This window comes from Ostrinia furnacalis, unplaced genomic scaffold (assembly GCF_004193835.3).
Source record: "Ostrinia furnacalis isolate ACB-3 unplaced genomic scaffold, ASM419383v2 OfSCF7316, whole genome shotgun sequence".
NCBI lineage: Eukaryota > Metazoa > Arthropoda > Insecta > Lepidoptera > Crambidae > Ostrinia > Ostrinia furnacalis.
Window position 1 is genome coordinate 97,561 of NW_021137555.1, and position 24,117 is coordinate 121,677.

General features: G+C 38.4%; 1 protein-coding gene across 4 annotated transcripts in view; it reads right to left on the minus strand.

Moving 5' to 3' along the window:
• Window positions 1-331: 331 nt before the first annotated feature.
• slpr (mitogen-activated protein kinase kinase kinase slipper) overlaps window positions 332-24,117 on the minus strand; it is a 47,712-nt gene continuing 23,926 nt past the window's right edge. The window contains exons 2-13 of one of the 4 annotated variants that reach the window (XM_028319706.1): window positions 17,058-17,197; window positions 14,862-15,054; window positions 13,242-13,417; window positions 11,548-11,737; window positions 10,844-10,956; window positions 10,614-10,671; window positions 9,261-9,410; window positions 4,767-4,856; window positions 4,067-4,202; window positions 3,468-3,591; window positions 1,456-1,755; window positions 332-1,100 (exon numbers count right to left, since the gene is read on the minus strand). In XM_028319706.1, coding sequence (XP_028175507.1) covers window positions 495-1,100; window positions 1,456-1,755; window positions 3,468-3,591; window positions 4,067-4,202; window positions 4,767-4,856; window positions 9,261-9,410; window positions 10,614-10,671; window positions 10,844-10,956; window positions 11,548-11,737; window positions 13,242-13,417; window positions 14,862-15,054; window positions 17,058-17,197 — 2,276 coding nt within the window. In that variant the 3' untranslated portion in view covers window positions 332-494. Of the gene's footprint in view, window positions 1,101-1,455; window positions 1,756-3,467; window positions 3,592-4,066; window positions 4,203-4,766; window positions 4,878-9,260; window positions 9,411-10,613; window positions 10,672-10,785; window positions 10,957-11,547; window positions 11,738-13,241; window positions 13,418-14,861; window positions 15,055-17,057; window positions 17,198-24,117 lie in introns of all 4 variants that reach the window. The other 3 variants (XM_028319704.1, XM_028319707.1, XM_028319705.1) reach the window with 3 other exon arrangements.

Genomic DNA, 24,117 nt, shown 5'->3' on the forward strand with positions numbered 1-24,117 from the left:
ATCTAAGCATTTTGCGCCTATTGCTAAAGGATTAGGATAAATCTGTGTCCAAAAATTGCATTTAAATTGGGTGTGTATAACAAATTTTGTATATAACGTCATCTTTCTCTCTGATTACATTCAACATTATAATACAAATGAAAAAAAATAATTTAAAATACATCCTAAATTCACGTCGTACTACAAATAGGCACTGTATTGTGTCATCGCGCACTTTCTATACATACCGTTCAATATTATTTCATACATATACATAATGTACAATGGGACTACAAAATTACGTTAAATAATGAACACAATCGCATTTATACATAGCTTATTGCAGTTCTACCGGATGGTGATATGGCCATCGCGCGGACCCGGGCACCAACTAAATCGGTGACGATTAGAACACAACACACGTGTCTAAAAGCTGAAGCGTTCCCCGCACTACCCGCAAGCGTGTGAACAGTCCGCGATCAAACGAGGTAGTCGTTGAACTTCATAAGCCTTCGCTACGAGTGTCGCGGCCGTCGGTCGAGCGCGCCCTCCAAAGTGTCAGGGCTGAAGCGCACTCGTGACGCGGAACCGCTGGAAGCGTCTCGCGCGGAAACGTACGATGAATCCGTCTCGCTCGTGAGGCTATCGGGAGGCGTGGGGTTGGTGGGGGTGTCTCCTCCAGAACTACCGCCAGAGGCGCTCGACTTCTTGTTGTACTTCTTCAAACTCGAGCGCAGCTTCGTCGGCGCTAACTCCAACCCGAGATTAGCGGGGCGCTCGATCTCCTGAGTCTCCTGGCGGTAGAAATCGCGCGGGAGGGAGTAGTCCGTCGACTTTTTGGGGTATTCCGTCTTCGCTCTGTATTCCTCCCGGCGTTCTTTTGTCGGCCGGAACTGTCTCGAAGGAGAAAATTCCTCTGGGTGGGAATTGGAGGCCGAGGAGTTGGATGGCGTGCGTCTATGGGCGAGGTATGGCGCAGGCGCGCGGTAATCGGGCGCCGGCTCGCGGTACTCGAAGGAACACTCGTCGTAGCCGTAGTAAGGCGGATGCTTGACCACGTACTCGGCCGTCCGATCGTACGGTGTCGTGAAGTTCTCGCCGCGGTAGTAGTAATCTCGATCCTGAAAATATGTGAACAAAAATTAACGGTGAATGATAATTTTGAATCGCTATCTAAAATCTGCATCTTATATTATTAGAACTTGAAAAAACACTGTAGGTAGCAACAAGAAGAAACCAATGTCTTACGATGCTTCTTCCAACATTAGCCACATCACTTGATCAGACTTTCGTTAGATAACTAACATTCAACGCAGAATCAGAGAGAGACTATTCAAAAAATAAGAAAAATATTTATTATTATTTGAATAGTCTACATACGTAAAGAAAACAGAGTTGAATTAAAATTAACTTACATTATAAATATTTATGGATGCAATAGTTTATTGAGTATTGAGAAAAACATCTAACACTAACCTGTGAAGGCGAAGGCTGAAAGTTCTCCCTGTAATTATGGTATAGATCCGCTAGATGATCTGAGGCAGCCGAAGTGGACGACGTGCGTCTAGGAGACGGCGACGGCTGCGACGAATAAGCCGTCCCAAGCCCGGACGTAGCCGTGCCGAGTCCGGACGTGGCGGTGCCTAGCCCGGACGTAGCGGTGGCGGACAGCGGCTGCGCGTGTCCGTAGCCGGACGACGGCGAGCCGTGCGCGTATTGCGTGGGCGAGTCCGTGAAACGGATCGGTTTCTGTTCTTCGGCTTGAAGGCTGGATATCTGGAAAGGTTATAAGTATACGTTTATTATGTGAAACTAACACATCGATATAAAAAAGTGAAACATTTTCACACGACGATGATTTCACACTGGCATAATTTTACTCCAAACTTGATTCCATCTCAAACATCATTTAGTCTTCCTATCAGAGTTCGAAAGGATAATTATCAATGGCAATTATCACGATAATTATCATGACAATTATCGGTTGATAATAACAAAGAATTGAGCTCATGAAAATGAACTGTATTTGAAGTTGTCGAACGTGTATATCCGCACTTGCGTCTAGTGGTGGGCGTTAATCAACATAGATAGTTATAAAACCTATCTATTTTCCAAGTTTTATGCAACTAGCAATAGATAACTTGACAATAATTAGCAACCAAAAACATAAAGGAACATTTGTAATCATAATTTCTTATGAAACAAATGACAAATGTATCTTATACCTATCATGAAGCGTAATTATCTTGATAATTTCGAACTCTGCTTCCTATTACTTGAATTTAAATTTGATCTAATCTCAGGATAACATGTAATGTCAAATCAGATCAAATAATAATTGATTCAGTGCTTAGGCCCTTTATACACGTCCCTACCCTCCTAAATGGTGGAAAATCGGTCACTTTAGTTAGCCAATATTGTATGAAAGTTTGAGATGGAATCAGCGATTTGTTTCGTATACCATAATATCTATCTAAATAATTCCTACAATAACAGATAACAATCGAATACCTACTAAAATATCCGTTCATCATACAAACCTTCGCCAGGTTTATAAGTACAGTGTAAGTATACTAACAGGCGAGCCGATGATCGCGTTGAGAGGCGCTCGCAGGTGCCGCATAGATCAATGTTCTATGTCGGTCACTATAATAATATGTCGTATTGATGCGATTTAAGGACGTAGCACATCAACCCGGAAAGGGATCGTAACCGTATCTACTTACTCGAGGCGGTCAGTATTCTGTTTGAAACTCCATACTGCAACCAGGCCTGTTCATCTCTGCGAGTTTACATCGAAAACAAAACACGCATGATGGCCCACCTACAGGATACTATTCGACAAGGCCTCACATACGAGCGAACATTGACTCACGCACGCGTATTCTTGTGTATGATGGAAGAAAATGGTGTAACTAAATACTGTGCAGTATTTANTACTGCACAGCCTAAATAATAATAAAAACACAGAATGTACTTTTTTAAGTTGCCTCAAGACACTGAGAGGTAAATAAGTAATTAATATTATTCATGATAATTCATGCTAAATCATGTATTTCCTCCGCCATTTTCCGCAGTTTGGCACCTCACGTCACATCATTTTACCGAAGTCAGCCCTATAGCTTCGGCGCAGTGCCGATCACTGACGTTTGTCAACAAAATGGTGCTTGACTCTTGAGACAGGTACTTATTATTATTCTGTGCTGCAACCCACACTTAGTCGCACCGTAACGACATGCCTCGCCTCGCAATTGACAGCGCCCGATAGGCGATACGGGGTTGATCCTTTTCGAAGTTGATTCAAAGTTGCTATCAGCTTTAACCGTGCAAACCGAGTAAAGAACTCAAACTGATAGGTGCGGTCTTCACTTTGACTTGACCGCAGACCTCATCTAGCCAGTGGGACAAATGCTGTAAATTCGTACTCAAACATCATTTCTCGATACAAACCTTCGACAGGTTTATAAGTACAGTGTAAGTATACTAACAGGCGAGCCGGTGATCGCGTTGAGAGGCGCTCGCAGGTGCCTCGTAGGCCCGTGGTAGGTGTTGTGGGCGAAGCCGTATCCTTCGTACAGCGTCGAACTTAGCGGCTCCGATTCTACTTCTGGCCTGGAAATTAAGGAAAAATGTCTTAAAATTAGTTGTAAAATAAATAGTCAAACAATGTAGACAACGGAATTATATGGAGAGCAATGGCTGGAGGAAATAATTCCCAGAAATTCATGTGAATAAATCGCAGGCATAGCATATTCCAAGAAGTGCAAGGTATGCTACTTCTGCTTATTAATTTATAATGCGTAAATGTTGTAGAAATGTATGACTGCAAAATATGCATCGTACAAATATATCTTTGTATTTTCGGTTTTATCCACCCACACTCGGTAAACGTACACGGGTACGATGGAAGAGCCAAAAATACAAATACTGTTAGCGAATCCCCTTTGGGTCCTATCATGTCTAAAGACGTTTAAATATTGGAAGACAATTTGAAGTTCATGTTTGACTTTCTGCTTCTGTTGATACCAATTATGGAATTTTTTTTATTTGATAATTATGCTTGTAAGGACAACTAATTAAACTTTACCTGTGAGGTTGCAACGTAGGATGCAACGGACTGACATTTGAAACTCTGACGTCATAGCCGGCGGCCACGCCCCCCAGCAGCGCGGCCATGTTGTAAAGCACCAGCTCTATTATACTTGGCTTCTTGAACTTGTATCCTGGAAGAGTAAATGTAAGTGTAAAGAGTTGAGGTAATGAGAAAAGACAGCACGACTATTTAATTCTTTTATTGTCAAAAAGAGACAATCTAAACTACTTATTTAGTCCCGGTTTCCACTAAAGCGGAGAGTAGATGTGTTTGAATAACCAATCAGATTTCTTTATTTCTGATAGGTTACTGAAACACATCACCGCTCCTCTATTTTTGGTGGAAACCAGACCTTATCAAGCGATTATGGATAAATTAAAAAAGCTTTCTAAAATTGCACTGTATTACAACTGTTTTTCTTTTTTTTGTATTTACGACTCTTGACTGCGTACATAGGTACTTAATGCACTATCGCCCGTATTCACAAACATTACTTTAAGTTCTCACAGTGCGTGTGGACGCACAGGGTGACACACGAACCAATCACAGAGCTCTATTCAACGCTGTGCGTTCGATTTGCTGCTTCACTTAAGCAAACATCGTTTGTGTAGATATACGGACGTTAGTGTTTTTCAAAACATGAAGATAAGTGACTACCATTAAATAAACGTTAAATTACACCAATTTTACTAACCTTCAGTACTATACAGCGTCGGCATAGGTATCGTGTATCTTGAGGACGTGCTCAATGGGTATTCGGGACCCCACTCCTCTGGACTGAAGTCTGTGTAAGGAAGAAAACAACCTATGTGAATGGAAACATAGGCGCGTTAGTGTGGACGTGTGCGTGCGGTGACATACATAGACACACTACGAATGCACGTTTGATGTTATAAGTTAGTAACTAAGACAAAATATTAGACTCCAACTTCTTCTGTATTGTTTAGTTCATCAAAATGACATCAAAAGTGCAATCCTAGTACATATCAATATATGAAATGATTCTTATCACAATATACACTGTTTAGAACTTTAGAAGAGTTAGTTCATACAATGTTTTTCATTAAATACAACACAATCTATGGAAACAGTGTATAAGCAGCTATTTGATAAACAATTTAAACTAACATAAATTAGAGGATTATAAAAATAACATTATTTTAGTTACAATTCATTCTTGATTCCTCTAGTTTAGTTTGTGGATTTACATGCAAGTGAACAGTGCTTTATAAACTTCATACCTAATACTACACATGCCAAACAGTCCATTCAAAATAATAAGATAAAGCAAAATGAAAAGTGAAATAAAACAAGATCTAAAATACTTACATGTGCACATTGTAACTTGAGATGGCAGCACTTTCGTTTTTAATTCCGTTTAGTTAATTTAATTTTGTTAAATTGTTTATGTTCTCCCGTTGTTTTGACCTTTCCGTATTAGATAGCCAGAGTGAGATTAAAGCAGAAGCAGTTTTTGTAATTTTCAACTAGTTTCACCCTTCACCGTTTGTAATTCAACATTTTTAGTTGATAGAATAAATTGAATGTTCACTCTATGGCTCTCTGTTACTATTTGTTTTTCTATGTTTCTCCTGATGTTAAAGGGATTGTTAGTAACTATTAGATTAGTAGACCCATGTTAAAAAAATACACCAACATTGATTTTATGGAAAAGGTTTATTTGATATATAAAAAGATCTACGTATATAACTTAAGAACCAGATCACCAAAGAGCTTCTATAGTTGTTTTCGATTTTTACAAATTGAAAGCGAGAGCTATCTTAGTGGGACGCTCCTGATCACAAATGTTCGACGTCTGAGCCTCTGTAGTCTGTAATACTAGTCCACCACCAACTGCCAGGAACATTGTTACTGCCAAATGTTACAGCGGTTCTCATGTATCATACATAATGTTCACTACATACTAGCTTTGGAAGCCTATGTGATTATATCCATTGTTGTCACAGTTAAAAATGCGAATTTTGTTAGATAGCGACTTTGCACGAGACAAGTAAGTTTAAACGGCACAATTTTGACTACAAACCTTAAACGAAACTAGTTATCCATCATATAGACTTCCACAAATACAACTGATATTACAAGAACATCATTGTAAACATTTGAAAGCGTGCCATATGACATGGTGAAAAACAAAGCAAAGATCATACAAACTAACAAATAAGTAAGTACAACAAATACATATATAATTGTCTTACATTATATTGTATATAGCATATACTATGAACTGCTAAGCATGCATAGCACTTATGTTTAAAAATAAAAAATCCTGGCTGAAAGCAAACAAATGCTTACAATTTACAAATTAAATAACATGTGTAGTGTCAAAATTGTCAAAATATACTAAAATTACAGCAAAAATACGTTACAAACTCATCTACAAATCAACTACTCTAACATAACACGCACATGATTTTCTGAGTATCACACATACAACAAAAACATTCATTTTACAAACAATTCCACGTTTACGTTACTAGCTATCGAACTAACTAGCCTAACTAAAAATGTTCCCATGGTGCCTGTCAAAATCAAGAGACAAATAATTTTGTGACACGCGTGAACGCGCTCTATGCATCGATGCGGGTAGTTTGAAGCTGTTCTAAAGTTGTCGCGTACCTACCCACAGCAATCAGCGTGCCTCACCTTTCTCTCTCACGCCCGTAGTTTTCTAGTAAGCCACGAGAGACATTATCGTCATCGAGTAAGGGAGAATGGGTGGTGCTACGGTCTGGTGCAATGTTGTTATGTGTGTGACAACCCTTACAAGCTCGGATAGAGCGCGTTCAGAATTTAGACATGACGTTATACTTACAAGGATACAGTAGACTGTCTTGGGAGGTTCCTTGAGAGCAGCAAGAAAGAAAAGGTCTGATATTAAACATTGGCTACTCTTGAAAATTAATTTATTACCGCTACAATTTGCCTAGTTCTCTTTGTAAGCAATAAACAATTCGAAAAGTAAAAACACAAAAGATTTTTAATATTTTTTTGTGTTTTTTATTATCTGTTTTTTTACTCATCGAATTTAGTCCATCGCCAGAATTTTATTACAATTTGGCAAGATCCTAATATTTCTTCAGTCGAAATGTGATTAAAGTTAAGTCTTTAACGTTAAAAATTATAACCAATTTATTTTAAAGAACTAACAATTAAATTTTTCTAATATAACAATGAGATAAATAAATGCTTCCTTAAAATTTAAAAAATGAGATAAAAGAAGATTTGATTTATGAAATAACATTTGTAATCAAACAGTTCATTACACAAATATTTGAATATATCAATCCCCGATTGGAAAAATACTTAGGTTTTGAATCGTATATTTTTGAGATTGCAACACTGATATTATTTACTCAGTTTTTTGGCATTCTTCAATGGGGGGTTGATTATAGATAAACACGATAGCCATGGTCTTCCATAAATATTGTGAAAACCAAAATCTAATTAAGATATTGGAATTGATACATTTTGTGTTTTATTCGATTCAGAAATATTGTAATGTTAATGTGTTGCCAGATACAAGGGTATAACATTAGTTCAACCTGATGGGTACTTTACAAAGAATAGTATTTTAAAAATAGTGTCTTCATAATTTCGTTTGAATACGTCATATTTAGATTTCACAATATTTATGAAATTAAATTTTTTATAAAAAATACACTGGATTTAAAAATACATACTTCTAAGGGCTAACCTAAAAGTAAGTCTTTTTTGTTTTTTTTTTCTCTCTATATCCTTACACACTAACTTACAACGTTATCAAATCCTTGGAACTTTGTGTAACTCGCTATGTAATATTTACATCCATCATGACCAGGAGGATCACACAAAATTGAACGCGATAAAAATGTTTAGGGAATTCCATAAAAGTCAGTTTTATCTTATTTTATGTATGGGTGGGTCATTGATTGGAAGTTATTGTAAATATTGAAAGTTTTCTTTATTATTAAATGTGGCAAAAGTGTCAAATGCATTTCATAGGAGGAATGTTAGTAAAAATGATATGTATTCAAAATATGGCAACACTTTTGTACATAGTTCGGTGACTATTTTATGTTCAGCGAATGAGAACTCTGTAGCTTTCTTTCTTTTTTACTTTTATCTGAAACACAGAGTTCCAAAGTGCCTAGATCGCTATTCGAACTAATTTGTCGCTATTCGAAGTCGTATTCTCGTAAATTTAAAACCGTCGTCGTGTCTAGTCGGAGGAAATGTGAACCACCGCGGCCATGGATTGACTCATCAATAAAATCTTAAACACAAAGTTATAACCTTCATTATGTAAGAATTCCTTAATTTTTTGAGTTTAAAAAATTAGTACTTACATATTTATTGGCAAAACACATTTCCAAGATCTTTTCTTATTTTATTCATTGTAACTTTTGGAAATATGATTTTAATTATTTTTCATAATTCATAAAGGTTTAGTTCATAATATATTTGTGTTTAATAAGCGTTTTTGTGCGATGCATGGCCGCAGGGGTTCATCATATTTGACTCCTCGTTAGCTATAAGGCTGCGAACGCAATTCGGGTGCTTGATATAGCATCTAGTGCCCCCGGATTTAGTCTTTTATCAATGAAATTATAGTAATCTAGTCTACAAGCGGTTGAACCGAGACAAGAAAAATCCAAAAATAAAGATATGTTGATATCAAATCCAAAATGTACTTTTTGTATCAAAAATAAGACTCAGAAGTAATTCGTGAAAGTTTTGCGAATTAAGGCGAGTTTTTTTTAACATTAAATTCGATTTTTATTTCAAAAAGGCACTAAGATTTATCACCAAGTGCGTACGCAGCCTTACCCTAATCGAAAAAGAAATCGTCACTCATCTTGGAGCAACTCCGTCGTGTCCGAGCTAACATTGCCAGCCACGGCTAAAAGACCCGCGAGGCTATTCGAGCGAAAAGTCTTTAGAAGGTTCTTTTTAACATCTCCCTGACTGGCCTTTCTCTTACCCTTGTCAATAGGTATATCAAAGACCGTGTCATACTGATGAGGCATGTTAGGTAAATCAGCAGCGGACGCAAATATCGGGCATAGGAATCTATTGCGGCGCGGCTCGTCGTTCTCGTAGAGTAGATCGTCGTGGCTGCCGGTTCTTTTGCGGGCGAGTTCCTTGGCTGGACGCACCTGGGACTTGGACTTGCGGGGCTTGTGATTACCTGCAGGCGGCGGCGGCAGGTCTGGCGCAGACGAGCTGAAACGCGGCGCGTGGCGTGGCCGGGCCAGCGCTGGAAGCGGCAGGTGCCCGCGCGTGCGTTGGTGGACCGATGACGGGCCCCACGTCTTGCCTTTCACGCCGTCCGCTGGCACTAGAAATGATAGTCTCATTTTAGCTGTGATTTAACTAAATAGGCCTGTATTTGCGCACTCTTTTGAGAGATACCGAACTTGCATACAGTTAACTTTTCTTCCCTAAATTATTTTAGTCGGTATCTCCTAGAAGGGATGCGCAACACCTACTAAGAAAGAAAGAAAGAAAAAACAGCGAGGGCGTCTGCGGAAGACCAACTCCTTGATATGCCTTTTCGAGCATGTCACGATGAATGTGGGGGGCAGTTGCCACCCACAGTTTATATACCTTTTTTTTTGTTTGTTATACCTACTGTTATAAATGTTTTCTGTGTGAATAAATTATTTTTATACTATTCTAAATATTGAAAGCTAGGGCTCTACGTCTTGCTCTTCACGCTGTTCGCTGGCACTGGGAATGTACAAAAAAGTTTTGGGGCTGTATTATGGTTCACACAAATGACAAATACGTACAAGCTTGCGCTATATTGACGGTGCGCAGGCGCTGGCAAGACGTCGACGCAGTTCCTAAATGAACCTCAACAAAATTGCGAATATTTTAGAATGAGTATCATTCATTAGGTGAGATGCAGGTCAAGAACTTCCTCGTTGTGAATTTAAAAAACCTAGATTATCAGATGTAACCTTTGCAATGACCACCAGCGTTAATCTCCAGCTTTATCCTCTTCATCCCGCTGTTGCAATATTTGTCCCGACCAGACGCCAGCGCTGCGTTGACATGCGCGGGCGTTAGCAAGACGACGACGCTCTAAAGACACTAGTATAGGGATCTCTCGGGTCTCTACGTGTCACTATTGCTCATGCTGGCATCTCTCTTTGTGCGAGAGGGATGGCAACATTCGAAACGTTTTTCGGAGTAACCCTGCAGTTACTAGCTGCGGTGCATGCATGACCATCGCTGTAGTGTTCTGTGAAATTTTCTTGACACGCGCGCGCCGTCAGTACTGACAACCGTGTGACGTAAGCACAACGTCACTAAAGCCTGGTCCGTGAGCACGTAGAATTTTGTCCAATGACCCCAAGCTACCCATCCTTATCGCTCGCGCGTAATTATATTGCTGTCGCGACTGTGCGACGGACGCCCGCAGTGAGTGTGCGAGCGCGACAGCAACATAATTACGCGCTAGCGATAAGGATGGGTAGCTTGGGGTCATTGGACAAAATTCTATGTGCTCACGGACCAGACTATAGTTGGTACTGACGTGCGATGGCGCGCATGATGGCGGGCGAGCCGGGCGGCGTGTCCTTGGCGACGGCGACCAGCTGCTTGACGCTGGACTCGTCGTCCGAGGGCCGCGCCGTCAGCGTGTGACGTCACTACCTTCGTTGCGGGCGCGTGTCGCTTGTACACGTGTAATACTAGTTGGTACTGACGTGCGATGGCGCGCATGATGGCGGGCGAGCCGGGCGGCGTGTCCTTGGCGACGGCGACCAGCTGCTTGACGCTGGACTCGTCGTCCGAGGGCCGCACCGTCAGCGTGTGCCGAAAGTCCAGCGGCGACGAGATCGTGTCTTTTTTCACCAGCTTTATCTTGCTGAATTTGCCTGCGGACCAAATTAATGTGATTAAACAATAATACCGAGGCACAATTTGTATAAAAGAATACCTGTCCCCTAGACAAAATACAAAACGTGACAGATGTAATTTTACGAAATCGCTTCGGTCCGACGTATTTTTTGTATGGAGTTACTTCGCTATCACTTGTGTGTGGCGGTGGGCTTTCTTTGACAAAAAAAAAACATCGATCATCTGGGAATCACAATTTTTTTTTATAATTTTGATAAACCGGAATTACCGAATCAGTAACGATATAGGACAAAAGTCCTTAATTTTATTATGGTGCGTCCATACTAGGCGAACGGGCTCGCGCGGCAAACTCGAAATCCTGCTCACTCAAGAGCAGGGTGAGCAGAATGACCAGCGTGCCGCGCGAGCCCGTTTGCCCAATGTGGACCCACCCTTAGAATAAAAAAAAGCTTGAATTGGAATACAAAATTGGGAGAATTGGGCATTGACAGCTCATAAAAAGTATGACACCGGCAGATCAAGCTATTCTGCAACATAAAGAATGTACTCTGATGTACTTTGGATTGTACTAAGACCATGCTACTTGGTTCCCCTTATTTCGTACTAACCTTTTCTTTTGTTAGGCTGCGGCGGCTGGCTATGCGACATATTGCTGGCAACAATCAGTATATGCAGCTCTCTGGCCGCTAAGTCTATCTCCCTCATCTCTAGCTCTCTCTCTTTCTGCGCGAGGTTCTGTTCCAATAGTCTTTGCTGTAGTTGTGCCCTGATAAGCTCCTCTTCGCGGCATCTCAACTCCTGGAAAGATTGGTTTAGTACATTATGTAGTTAAGAAAATCAAAGTTTTATAAGGTCTAACGCTTAAGTTAATCAGTACCTGAGGTATGGTAGGGGTGACATTGACATAATTATTAAGAAAGAAAGAAAGAAAGAAAGAAAAAACATTTATTTGGTACCAAAAAATTAAACAATAAGTACAATCAATATTATGACGCGACAATACAAATCTGAAGTCTTGCTCACGTTTGACCGTCACATAATCACCCTCTCATGCCCATACCTAAGGCATTGATTAAGTGACCTATAGTTTTTGCATTCACAACATAAATATTCTAAAACAGTCTAATAACTATCTATTTTCTAAACAACAAAAGCTTGTCTCATCTATTATTACACACATTCAAACACATAAAACATCAATGATCACTAACCTCTTCTATAGTTTTGCATTCCTATCAGAAGGCATTATGATGGAAAACAAATTTCTTATTAGTAAAGTGGTTATATGACACTTATACATATTATGTAATAAATTTTAGCGGCATATTTTTTATTCTAAGGGTATTGGATCAGATGGGTACCGCTATAAAAGCATCGCTCAACGACATAACACAGGTTATAAAAAGGCCACAAAATATCACTCATGAGTATCATCCAGTATTATGCTGTTTCGTTTATTCCTTCACACGAGGAAACAACTGTAGTAAAACTGACCCCACCAATAAAAAGGAACTTATTTTATTACGTCAATTTTAAGCGATATAAAATTACATGAAAATTGATGTCACTTATTCGTCAAAGACGTACATATTTAACAGTAGTACCAAATTGATACAATTTGTAAAAATAAATAACTACGTGGGTTGGATATATTTTTTAATTGTATTTTTAGTTTTAGATATTTACAATAAACAATATTTCACTAAAGTTAATTCTACACTTACTGTATTCTTGTGTGGTTTAGGCAAAGGTCTGGCCATCACTCTTCAGTGGCTTTAATTTTAAGTGGCCTGTCTCACTACAATGAAATGGAGTGCATTTACACTAACAAAATACAAAATTATGATTCTAACTCCCATTAGTACGAACCTACAACTTAAGCACGAGGCTCTGCAGCGAGGCTACTCTGAAAAACTTTCGAATGTTGCCATCCCTCTCTCGCAAAGCGAGATGCCAGCACGAGCGACGGTGACAGATAGATCTGAAACTACGTTATCAGCGTTTCAGAGTAGCTCTGCAGGTTCGTATTATGAAATAACCCATTAACAATTAAGAGCGTTGTCACATTTTTCATGCAGAAATCGAGAATTTGGCAGATTTCGAAATGATTTTAGTCATATAATTTATTGTTATAGCTTCTTTTGACTTATATCATCGTAATTATCATACGTTTTTACAGAATGTCTATTGACAAAATCTCGTTCAAATTGGATTTTTGCCTACGAAAACAGCGAATTTCGAAAGCCCGATTTCCAGGNTGCTACAACGCTCTTAAGCATAAAGTAATAATAGTGATGTATACCTTCTCCTTCCTTCTCAGGTCCCTTAACACCTCTTCGATCTCCAGCCGCCATCCGTCCTGCATGGTGTGGAAGGACTCGTGTGGAGCCCTGGTGAACTCGGACTGCCTGATGCGTTCCAGTTGCTCCAGGATCTCGGGGAAGAGAGGCCGCTCGCGAGGGTTTGAGTGCCAGCACGCTGCGGGCAAAGGGTTAACGTGTTGAGAGCAAGTTTAGTGAAAAAAGTGATTTAATAATGTGAGTGAAGGATAGGATTGAATTGTAGTCAACTGTAAGATTTTTTTTTGTTTTGTATTTTTTTCAAGTAAAGATTCTGTCGTCACAGAAACTAAGAAACACATAATTTTGCGTGAAACAGTATACATAACTAAAATTTTCTATACAATCTAATTAAAACACACGAATCTAAACAAAACGAAGATTTGATTTAAACGCTAAGGCTGGGTTGCACCATCACATCTTACTTTAACTTTGACAAACGTCAAAAATCTGTCCAACTCCAAACAAAAAGCACCGGTTATCGTTATAGTTACGGTCAAAGTTACGTGGTGCAACTTAGCCTTAGTGGTAAAATCAAGTATTTAGTAGTTTACGAAATTCGGTAAGTGTATATTAAATTTTAATTTAAACCAACCGTTCTAGTAGATCTGGGGTTCTCTGTGCATTTTAGTTAGATCTTCGTGTCACTTATTTTATTTAGCCGTACCTACGTTGTTATTCAAGAACAAATAAATAGTCTCACAGACCACAGACGTGATCAGCGATTAGCTCCCGAAGTAGGATTGTTGTCGACTCGCCTTGTACGCCCACGTCGACAACTTGACGTTATGAAACGATTAAGAATTAATTTGATTGACAGTTGACAGGACCACGCTTCGATTGCTATTGCCAATCGAGTTTAAAAAAACTAAATGGCATTAACATGTCGACAAATAAAGTTATTTTATTACGTGGTGGTTTCAAATCTTCTAATACGCATACATTATATTATATTTCGTGAAGTATGCCACTCTCCAACACGTCATGCCGAAAGCGTTGCAAATGCGTGTCAAATCTGTCGATAGCATGGTTTCTGCACTTTCAGCTCGATAACAGTTTCGCAGGAAACTTGTGATATTCAGATTCCAACAATTGACTTATGACCTAGAAGGTAATCTATCTATCTATGTATAGTACCTATGTATGATCGCATGACCGTACCACGTCACAACAGTTTACAAAGGTTTCAACGCTTTTGTACGCGGTATAACAATAGCACGCAATCGTGACGTTAACTTATTAGTTTAATATTTAACGTTTATGACGTATAATAGTAAATTCGATATTGAGCATGGTAATTTGAATTAGATTCAGGCATAATGCTGGAAAATGTGATTAATATTCCAAGTCATTCAAAAAAAGTATTGATGGCTTAAAGTGCAAACAAGAACCAACCTTCCATCAGTACGTGCCACGGCTCAGGGCATGTGCTAGGGATGGGCAGCGTGAACTTGTTCACAGCGACCCCTTACGCCACGGCCAACGCATCGATATTTTTGTGTGGCGTCTTACCCCTCACAAGTTCCCATGAACTGGCTATCGTAAGAATGAAACAGACTGACTTAGATCAAATATGAACCCACCTTCCATCAGTACGCGCCACGGCTCAGGGCAAGTGCTAGGGATGGGCAGCGTGAGCTTGTTCACAGCGACCCCGTACGCCACGGCCAACGCGTCGATGCCTTTGTACGGCGTCTCGCCCGTCAGAAGTTCCCACAGCAGAACGCCGTAGGACCACACGTCTGACGCGTGAGAGAACGTTGAGTTCTTTATCACCTGTGAAATTGAAACCATTTTAATAATATGCAATATGTATGCTGTACGCAACATGGAAATAGGAATTCATTCTTAATAATTTAATTTAACAAGAATAACACATAACTGTTAAAATAAGACATAACTGGTTTGCTCAAACAGCAGGAAAGTTAGTTGTTAAAGATATGAAATTCCGCAGCATAGTTTATGAATGCAAATCAGTAAGAAATAATTGTAACCAGAGTTGAACGCAATAATTTTAAATGAGCGACAATTTGACATAACACTCTAGACAAGAATCAAGAACCTGACGTGGACGACATTAAAAAATACCGTGAGAAGTGGTTCAACGTAAAGGAAATCGATAAAGGCAGCAATTACTTACTATTTTATAGGCAATTTTGAATTTTAAACAGACAGACCACCGGGTTACGTAAAGATGTTATCGCGAAATGTTCAATTTGCATTGGTTTCCCGTTTAACTAAAATAAACATGTAACGCCGACGCAAGGCTCGGCCTAGCCAATGTAAATAAATTCACGACAATGGACAATATTATTTTATTGCCTCAAATTAAATTTATCTTGACTTGTGAACAGGCGTTTGTCAACAGTCGGAGTAAATCACAAATTCACTTAGATTTAGCAAAGTAGTTGCTTTTAAGTGAATATCTGGGACAACCAATCTCATATTTTGTCCAGGACCAATTAAAAGCTGTTAATTAATTCAAATCTGCATCATTTGAGATACTCAAGTGCTTTCCGCCTACAGCCCGCGACAGTACAAGGCAAATGAATGATATACTCATATCCGAATCGATCGAAATCTATGCCCACGTCGACGCTCCGTCCGTGAACTGTAGTGCTTGGGCTGCAAATTAATCGCTGCTTCTAATGAACCGATATCGTACGCGGTTATGCGGTTACTTATGCCGGTATCGATTAAAATTTTTTTCAATGTTTTTCTAAGCTTTTCTTTGATTGATATCGACTGTTGATATCGAGATTCAAATTTTCAACGACAAACTTCCCTTGACAAGCTTCAGTAAAGATTTTTATTTGTGCGTGAATAAGGCTACTAAGGTCATGCACAGGCAAATTATAGTGCGCAGCTGAAAGCAATGATACCCCGTATTTTTTTTTCTTTTAAAATAGACCCTCTCTTAATCGATGTCAAATTACGAGACACTCTTATACCAATATATGTACCATTGCACATTTCTTAGAAAATTGTATCCTAAGTTAACCACCTACACAGATCAGACACCTTGTCGTTGTCGATATCTTTAAAATGGATAACTAGTGGCATTTAAACTAAAGCAATTTGTTTCAGTCGTACTTCGTAGGAATACGTCAGGTGTTACTAATAAATTATGGAAACGAGAGTTAATATTGCCTATAATTACATTTCTACGTCTCCAAAGGTCAATGCTAGTTTAAAGGTAAGCCAGTTTTCGTTGTACTTCAATATCGTGTTGTATTTAGCAGCTCGCATTATTTGATCGAAATCTCGATATTATATTTATGGAACTGCGGAACTTTGGATTGGGTCAAAGTATATTTTTTGCTGACAAATAATAATTGGTAGTCGGTTTTAATTTTGTTTAAACCACCTTCTTTTGCGAGTATTCCTGTACGTAGTTTACGTAACACACACACTTACAATTTATAGAAATAGTCAATGATAAATGCCTGACAGGAATCACCGTAATAGTATTCTGGAGTAACTTCTTCAGATTATTAATATTTTGACATGTTCTCCTAAACTTACTTTCAAATGCCAGTCATGGCAAGATACACTGTAACGAAATTGATTATGTACTAACATCTAATCGACATGTATTTCTGTGAAATAAATGAATTTGAATATGATAGTTCAAAGATCTGGCTTTGATTGAAAATGAATGTAATAAATAAAGTATAAGGATAGTAGGCAGAGTCAGTTTGCCTCTCGTAAGTAAGGAGTCTCCTGCAGCGACGGCAATAAGACCTGCTGATAAGATAAGGAAATAATATAGTTCTTACCTCAGGAGGCATCCACGCGTAGGTGCCGGCCGCAGACATCCTGGTGGTCTTGTAAACTTCTCTCGCCAGCCCGAAGTCTGTGATCTTGAGTGTCTTATTTTCTAGGTTGTCGTCTGATAGTATAGTTTCGCTGAGTAGGACTGCAACAATATAAAAGTGATAATTAAAGTAAAGTGAAGGAGTATGAGGTTTTAAGCAGCATCGGACTGGTCAGAATCGAAGTGGTGAGGTGTGTCACCTTCATGTAAAATGGTTCAAATATACTGAAGAGATGAGCCCAGTTTCACCCTGGTTTTATGTCAAGGAGATTGTGAGTTTTTCAATGTGAACATGAATAATTTAACAGTTCTACCAGCAAACGCTTCTACGGACTTCTTGATATTTGCAACAAAAACAATAACTTTTCCAAGTAAGATTACATAACGTGTCCAATGCTTCACTTTCTCAGGTAAACCTTACCCACGCGATCCATACAAAATGAGTTTGTGTCAATATTGACCTTCGAGGAATAAACGAAAGTGCATGCATTACTGCAGTGCATAGATAGGACACGTGGGTCGGACTCATTACAAACGTGTAGTTGCAACTATGACATAGCCTCGTAGAAGTCGTAGATCATCATAACAACAGCCCACGATGCACTTTATTTAATTTTCCACGGCGAGAATAAGAAAATAATGATCATTATCATCGTGATGTGCAGACAATGTAATCTTCCAAATGGAGGTAATATCCACCCTGATCAGCAATAACAGGGATTATTGCAAATACTGCAACGTCATTACTCAAGGCATAGTGCTACGAGATCGGAATCAGATATGGATTTACTTTCGTTCTATAAATTGGTTTCATAATGAAAGAAAAGTATTGCAGTTGTGAGGTTGGTATTATTTTAATTATTAAATTCCTTTCACGCGCCACGTTTTCGAAGTTTTTTTCCTCGATTCATAAGTATTTGTTTGTTTAAAAAACTTTACAAATCCATAAATCTGAGGAACTCTTTCCAAACTTTTGGCAATGGCATTTCGGCACAAATAATTACTTTTTGTTGGATATAAAATCATTCAGCAAACGCACGGATGGGGGGTGAACTCTAAATTAAGAAACCAGCTTTAGACAATGTACTACTCATTTGGTTTGAACCATTAAAGTCTTATAGGAATTGTCCAATCGAAATCGAATGTCAATACTGATTTCTTAATCTTTTTTTATCACCTCAATGAAAAGACTAAGAAATATTTAAGGTGAAATTTTCTTATCAACTGATATCATCAAGGCGTAGCATTCATTCAGTCATCAAACATCCTCCATTGACGTGTCTGAAGCAGGGCCGTAATCACGACATCGAAGCGATTCATACGTCGATCAAATCGGCGCACAAAGGGACAGTTCCGTGTCTGCGCAATGGACAACACGCATAAGTTGTAATATTAAGTTAAATTATGACTTAATTTAAAGTTTAGATCACACACATTNTCAAAATCCGCGCGGAAAATCGCTCCTAGCGGAAGAGCGCACTTTGAGCTTGAATATTTCAGTCATTTTTAAAGATATCAAAAAAGTAAAAATACAGTATTCATTCTAATTTTTTGTAGTTTTTTTTGGCATCTTCAACAAAAATTGTGCGCCATGTCCATTCATGACAGATTGTTTCGGAACATATGATTTCGTTGACTGTTTTGGAAGCACATTTTTTTAAAACGAATTTTAGGAGAACCTTCCACGAGGTAGAAACTAGAGTTACAAGCAATAATAGAGGGGGATTGCATCAGAAATTGTGGTGGTGTCGTACGTCATAATAACAATAGTAATCATCTAAGTAAATCCTTCTTGATAAGACAACGCATGTTAACCTCCTTTGTGGTCTAGTGGTAAGACCACCTGCTTCAGACGAAGAGGTCCCGGGTTCGATTCCCAATGGGGGCAGATTTTTCTGTTCGGTTGGTGGTAGGTCTTGTTCTAAGTCCTCCTGGCTAGCTACCACCATCTTACCTAAGTCTGTCGCCATAACAACAATGTTAACAGCATTATTGTGTTCCGGCAGTTAGAGGTAAGATAGCCAGTTCCTCCGTGGTTGAGGATTCCGGGTGAAGCTCACTTCCACCTTCGGCCTGATCGTCACTTACCATCAGGTGAGATACAGGCCAAGAGCTGCCACGTTGTGGATAAAAAAAATGTTTTTATAACCGCGTCAAAAGTTAATCGACCTTTACATAAATTATTTGGGTTCCTAGGATAATTATAATATTGATTACTTCATTGACTTTATCCGTAGTAGACAGTTGCGCACGCGGCTCCATTCATAGAGTATTGAATTATTCAGAAGGTAGAACGAGGGAAGTGGAGGAAGCAAAGCCCAACAGGATACAGATCCGGTTCCTCTCTGGATGACAATACTATGCGTATGAGATATTGGATATTCATACATCTTCATGAATAGCCGTCACTGTACTCAGAAAAAAATGTTTTACCTACAGAACGTCATAATACTTTCAAAATATGTTAATTAAATTAACGTTATTTTAACCAGATAATCTAACAATTTTTTTTTAAATTATAATAAACTCGTGTTGTTTGAAAGTCAGTCAGGTGTTACTTGGTAATTAACTACTAAAAGTTATTAAAAGTTTTGTAATTACTAGTAAATCATATACTGTTATTTCATTGAAATAACGTTTTAATATTTCCGATACACGGCATTCATCGACATGATCTTAGCGACGACGCCAAGGGAGCTTATTGATTAACTATTTTCCAGTCGCTCGAAATAGACGTAGCCCAAAGCTGTTCAAACTACAAATTTGCCCTTTTCATGGTGCCTATTATTAAAATAAAACTATCGATTCGGCGCACGTGGTAAGCGGCATCGTTTCTATCAGCGCGCCGTGGTGAATTCATAATGCACTTGCCGCAAGCCACGAATACAAACAGGTTTAAACGATAAATAGAATATGTTTTGTTAAACAATAACAACGCATTGTTATGCCCATAGTCGACATGTTGCTAAGGGAGGCCTCTGCATTAAACTACGCACAAAAAAAGAAACTAAAAATAATGAAGCAGTTATCTTTCTTTATCCACGCAGTGTGTGGACGACGCATATAAAGCTAAAGTAAACACAAAAGTATTTTGATTTCAGTATTAAAAGGTGATTATTTGCAACAAAAATGAAATTTGCTCTGCTGGCTACAATTGTATAAATTGATCATCAACCCACAAACACAACCAGCAGTTCTTGACATCCTAGGTAGGTAGGTAGGTATGTATTTTATTTAATCAGAAACGGCTATCTCGTTAGTGTAGTGAGAGAAATAAAATGAAATTATAGTCGGGAAATTATAGGAGAGAAATATGCTCGAGAGCTGTCGAGAGATCATTCATTGATAAAATCGAAAGGTTATTTGAGATATAACTCAAGCAATTTATTTCCTTTATAGCTTGAATAAAGGATAAGCGACCTGAAGCACCGATGGCTTCTCATACAGACAGCAAAACCGATAACCGAAGGGGTAGGCGTGGTTTCCAATGGAAATTGCAACTTTCCAAACGTTGATTAAGCCTAGGCGCAGACCACGAACTTTTAGTTGGCCGATAGTTGGGCCCGATTCTAATTTGTATGAAGAATCGGCCCGTACCAAATCGGTGTAATGTGCGCACTTTCATACATCTCCGTACTAATTAACAGCCCGATCCAACTATCGGCCAACTAAAAGTCGATGGGTGACTGCAGAGGTGATGGACGGTGGTGCTGAAAGCAATGATGCGTAAAATTATAGTAAGCACAAACAAAAAGCTGTATATTTAATAACAATAAAGAAAAAGTAAAATTATAAAGACGCAACGTCGTGAATTATTAATCTCACTACAAACTGTGCTATGTAATCTGTAATTTCTTGCAAAATAACTTTGTAGAATCTTGATTTTGAATGTGTTCACGTGTATTCAATTTAATTAAGAAAACGACGTCACATTTGCGTCTTAAGATGCATAGCCATAATAGAATAAAGCCATACTTGTATGTATCTTGTTATCTTACCAATAATCTAATAATAGGCACAACACATCTTCTGGAAAAGGCATAGTTACTAAGCAAAATGTCACTATAGTAAGAAATTGTATTCTGAAAAAAATATTTGACAGCCAATATTACAGTCTGTAGGAATAAAATTCGATAATTTTAACAGAATGCAATAGCGATTTTCTGGCACAGATTTGAAGAAAATTAATTCGCCACATGAGAGGGAGTTGGTAATGGCTCGCTTTCGACTATGTATTATGTCGAGCCAACATTGCTTTTGCCAAAATGTTGATAGTCCATTATTACTATTGGAAAATACTAGGTTTCTGTCTAAATGTTTCTAGATGGATTTGTGACCGATATGTACGAACATAAAGAACCCTAAATATACCAAAGTAATTTACATTTTCCTCTGTTTAACTTTATAGGTCAGCCAGATCTAAAATACCTACTTTTAAGCCTCCAGTCGAATTTTCGTCTACATAATTTTAGAGGAACTTTATATCTATGTTACAAAGCGAGCAAGCTAGAAAATTTATATCTCCGCACAAAAGCGACAGAGGCTCCCAGCTGCGTCTTAAAATTTAATCAACTCTGAGAGGAGGCAAGTCCAAGAAGAACGGACAACATCACGAAGTAGCGAAATTATTTAACAGAGGCCAAGATAAAATTCTCAACTTCCTTCACGGATTTTGGTTTAGACTCTGATTTTTAATTCGACGGAATTTTGACATTTCAGAAGTGTTGTCAACATTGAAACATTCCCACTAAGAATGGAGAGCATTTTCATAAATTAAAAAATAATCCTTTCTTGAATTTAAGGTTTCACTTGAAAAACTAAGGCTTAAAAGTGTACCGATCATTTCAAAATGGTTATTTGAATTTTTATTATCATACTTTTGAAGTTACAAAAAAAATTGGGAAATTATTTTTCTATTACTGGACTCCCTGGCCAATAATCCATGGGTTACAAACATGGGTACATTGAATTCACAAAACAAACAATAGTTCATTCTTGTAAGTTGTACTTGATGAAATTTCATTTCATATTATTTATTAATAATTCAAAGCAAAAAAGGCTTATTACATCTGAATTGTCAAAAAATGACAGCTGTCAGAATTCCGTCGAATTAAAAATCGGACTATATTTAGGTACAGGAGCATTTTTATTGGAATACTAGCTGAATACTGGTGGCTGGACGTACAGATAGATTCACAGAAAACGGCAATTTCATAGTTATCTATTATTCTCGTAACATAGATAAACTTTCAGCTACACGACCAGTGCAAAAGGTCAGCTAGAAAAAACAAATCAGCATTCCGACAACTTTTCTATTCAGGGTCCAAATGGGACTATTGTTTAGTTTGTTAGTTGGGACGGGGATGGTTGGTGACGTTGACAAATGAGCCCTGAATATCTGAAAACGTGTTACGAGAATGTGTGCATTATTAAAATGAGGTTAATGTGGTTTTTCTTTTTTGTTTCACGTTAAAAGCCTGCATTGTTGTCGACAATACATCGGAGTGTTGATTGCCGAAAATTGCTTCGGCCTAATTAAGGTTCTTCGGAGTCAGACCCAAAAATGATAAGTTATTTTTGTGAATACCTGATTGTTGACGGTCTCAAGGAACACCAATGACTGCTATTATGTGTAATTCTTGCAAAAAGTCGAACGATGTACAATCACGTATTTATTTCGATGTCTTTGTTGTTATCATTTTCGTTAACTCTTTCATGATGTGAATCAAGGAATTCGAAGTAAAAAATGCAGTATGTCATGCCATAGAAATCGACTACTTGTAATCTACATTATAGTGAAGTATCAACAGCTCGACTCGAGTCTCGAAATATCGGGGATTCTGTTGTTCGTTCAAGAACAACGGGTTTTACTCCTTGATACGGTGAGCTCAGGATAACCCCGCAAACCTTGGAAAAGCACGAAATAACCCCGCAAACTCATGGAAAAGCACGAAGTAACTCTGCAAAGGTTTACACCACTTATAGCGCTGGCACAAAGGGATATTTGTCCGTCAATTAAACAACGACAGTATAGCATTCCTGTGGTATTAATGAGACATGCGTTGCGGTCGCTTTTGTTTGCAAACGTTGGATAAGCACTAGACTGCGAACGTGAAATAAAGGCTTTCCGGTACTCGTGACAAATTGAAGAGGAAATTGCTTGGGTTGGTTCATTAAAATAATAAATTAAAACGTCAACGATGCAATGCAAGTATTGGGCCTAAGCAAAGCACAGGACGTAAGCTATGAAAAGAAAACAATGTATTTTCTTGTAATTCTTCTTAGGTTTTATGTGTGGCGCAAGTTTATGAATGTGCAGGAAAGATACTATTTTCGATGGTATTCACAAACCTCCCAAATAATAATAAAGACTTCTTTGCGAAGCAAGTCCAAGTGAACATTTTAGGAGTTCTTAAAAAATAGAGATTTTCCTTTTTCCTCTCCCTTAGCAACAAGTGCAACAACTCAAAACTACGAAGTACCAAAGCAAGGGCTGGCTTATTGTTAAAAATGTACGCGTCGCAGGCACGCACTCCAGACACCAATTAATTTGAGTGGCAAAAGGGAACTAAGTACCCCCTCAATGTGTTGTTTTTCTTGCTTTTTACGTTTTAATGAAAAAATGTGTCCTCAACCCATCCAGGGTATTTTTGACTTTTACGTAGGGGACAATTACTGTTGATTAGTAAAAAAAAACTTTTAAAATAACAATGACAAACCGGAATTATGGCGGAAACTCAGACAACGCGTATTTAAATTATTAATATCACAGCTGAATTTGGTTTTAACCATCCATAAATAAGGAAAAAGGTAAAACGCGAGTTTCATCAAAATGTTGTTTGTATTTAAACAGAAATCCTACGAGGTGAGTATTTAATTAAAATATTTAGTTCTTGTTTAGAAAATTTGGTGCTATCAATTCAATCCAATTTATGTAATACTAGCTTTCCGCCCGCGGCTTCGCCCGCGTGGAATTTTGTCTGTCACAGAAAAACATTATCGCGCGCGTCCCTGTTTCAAAA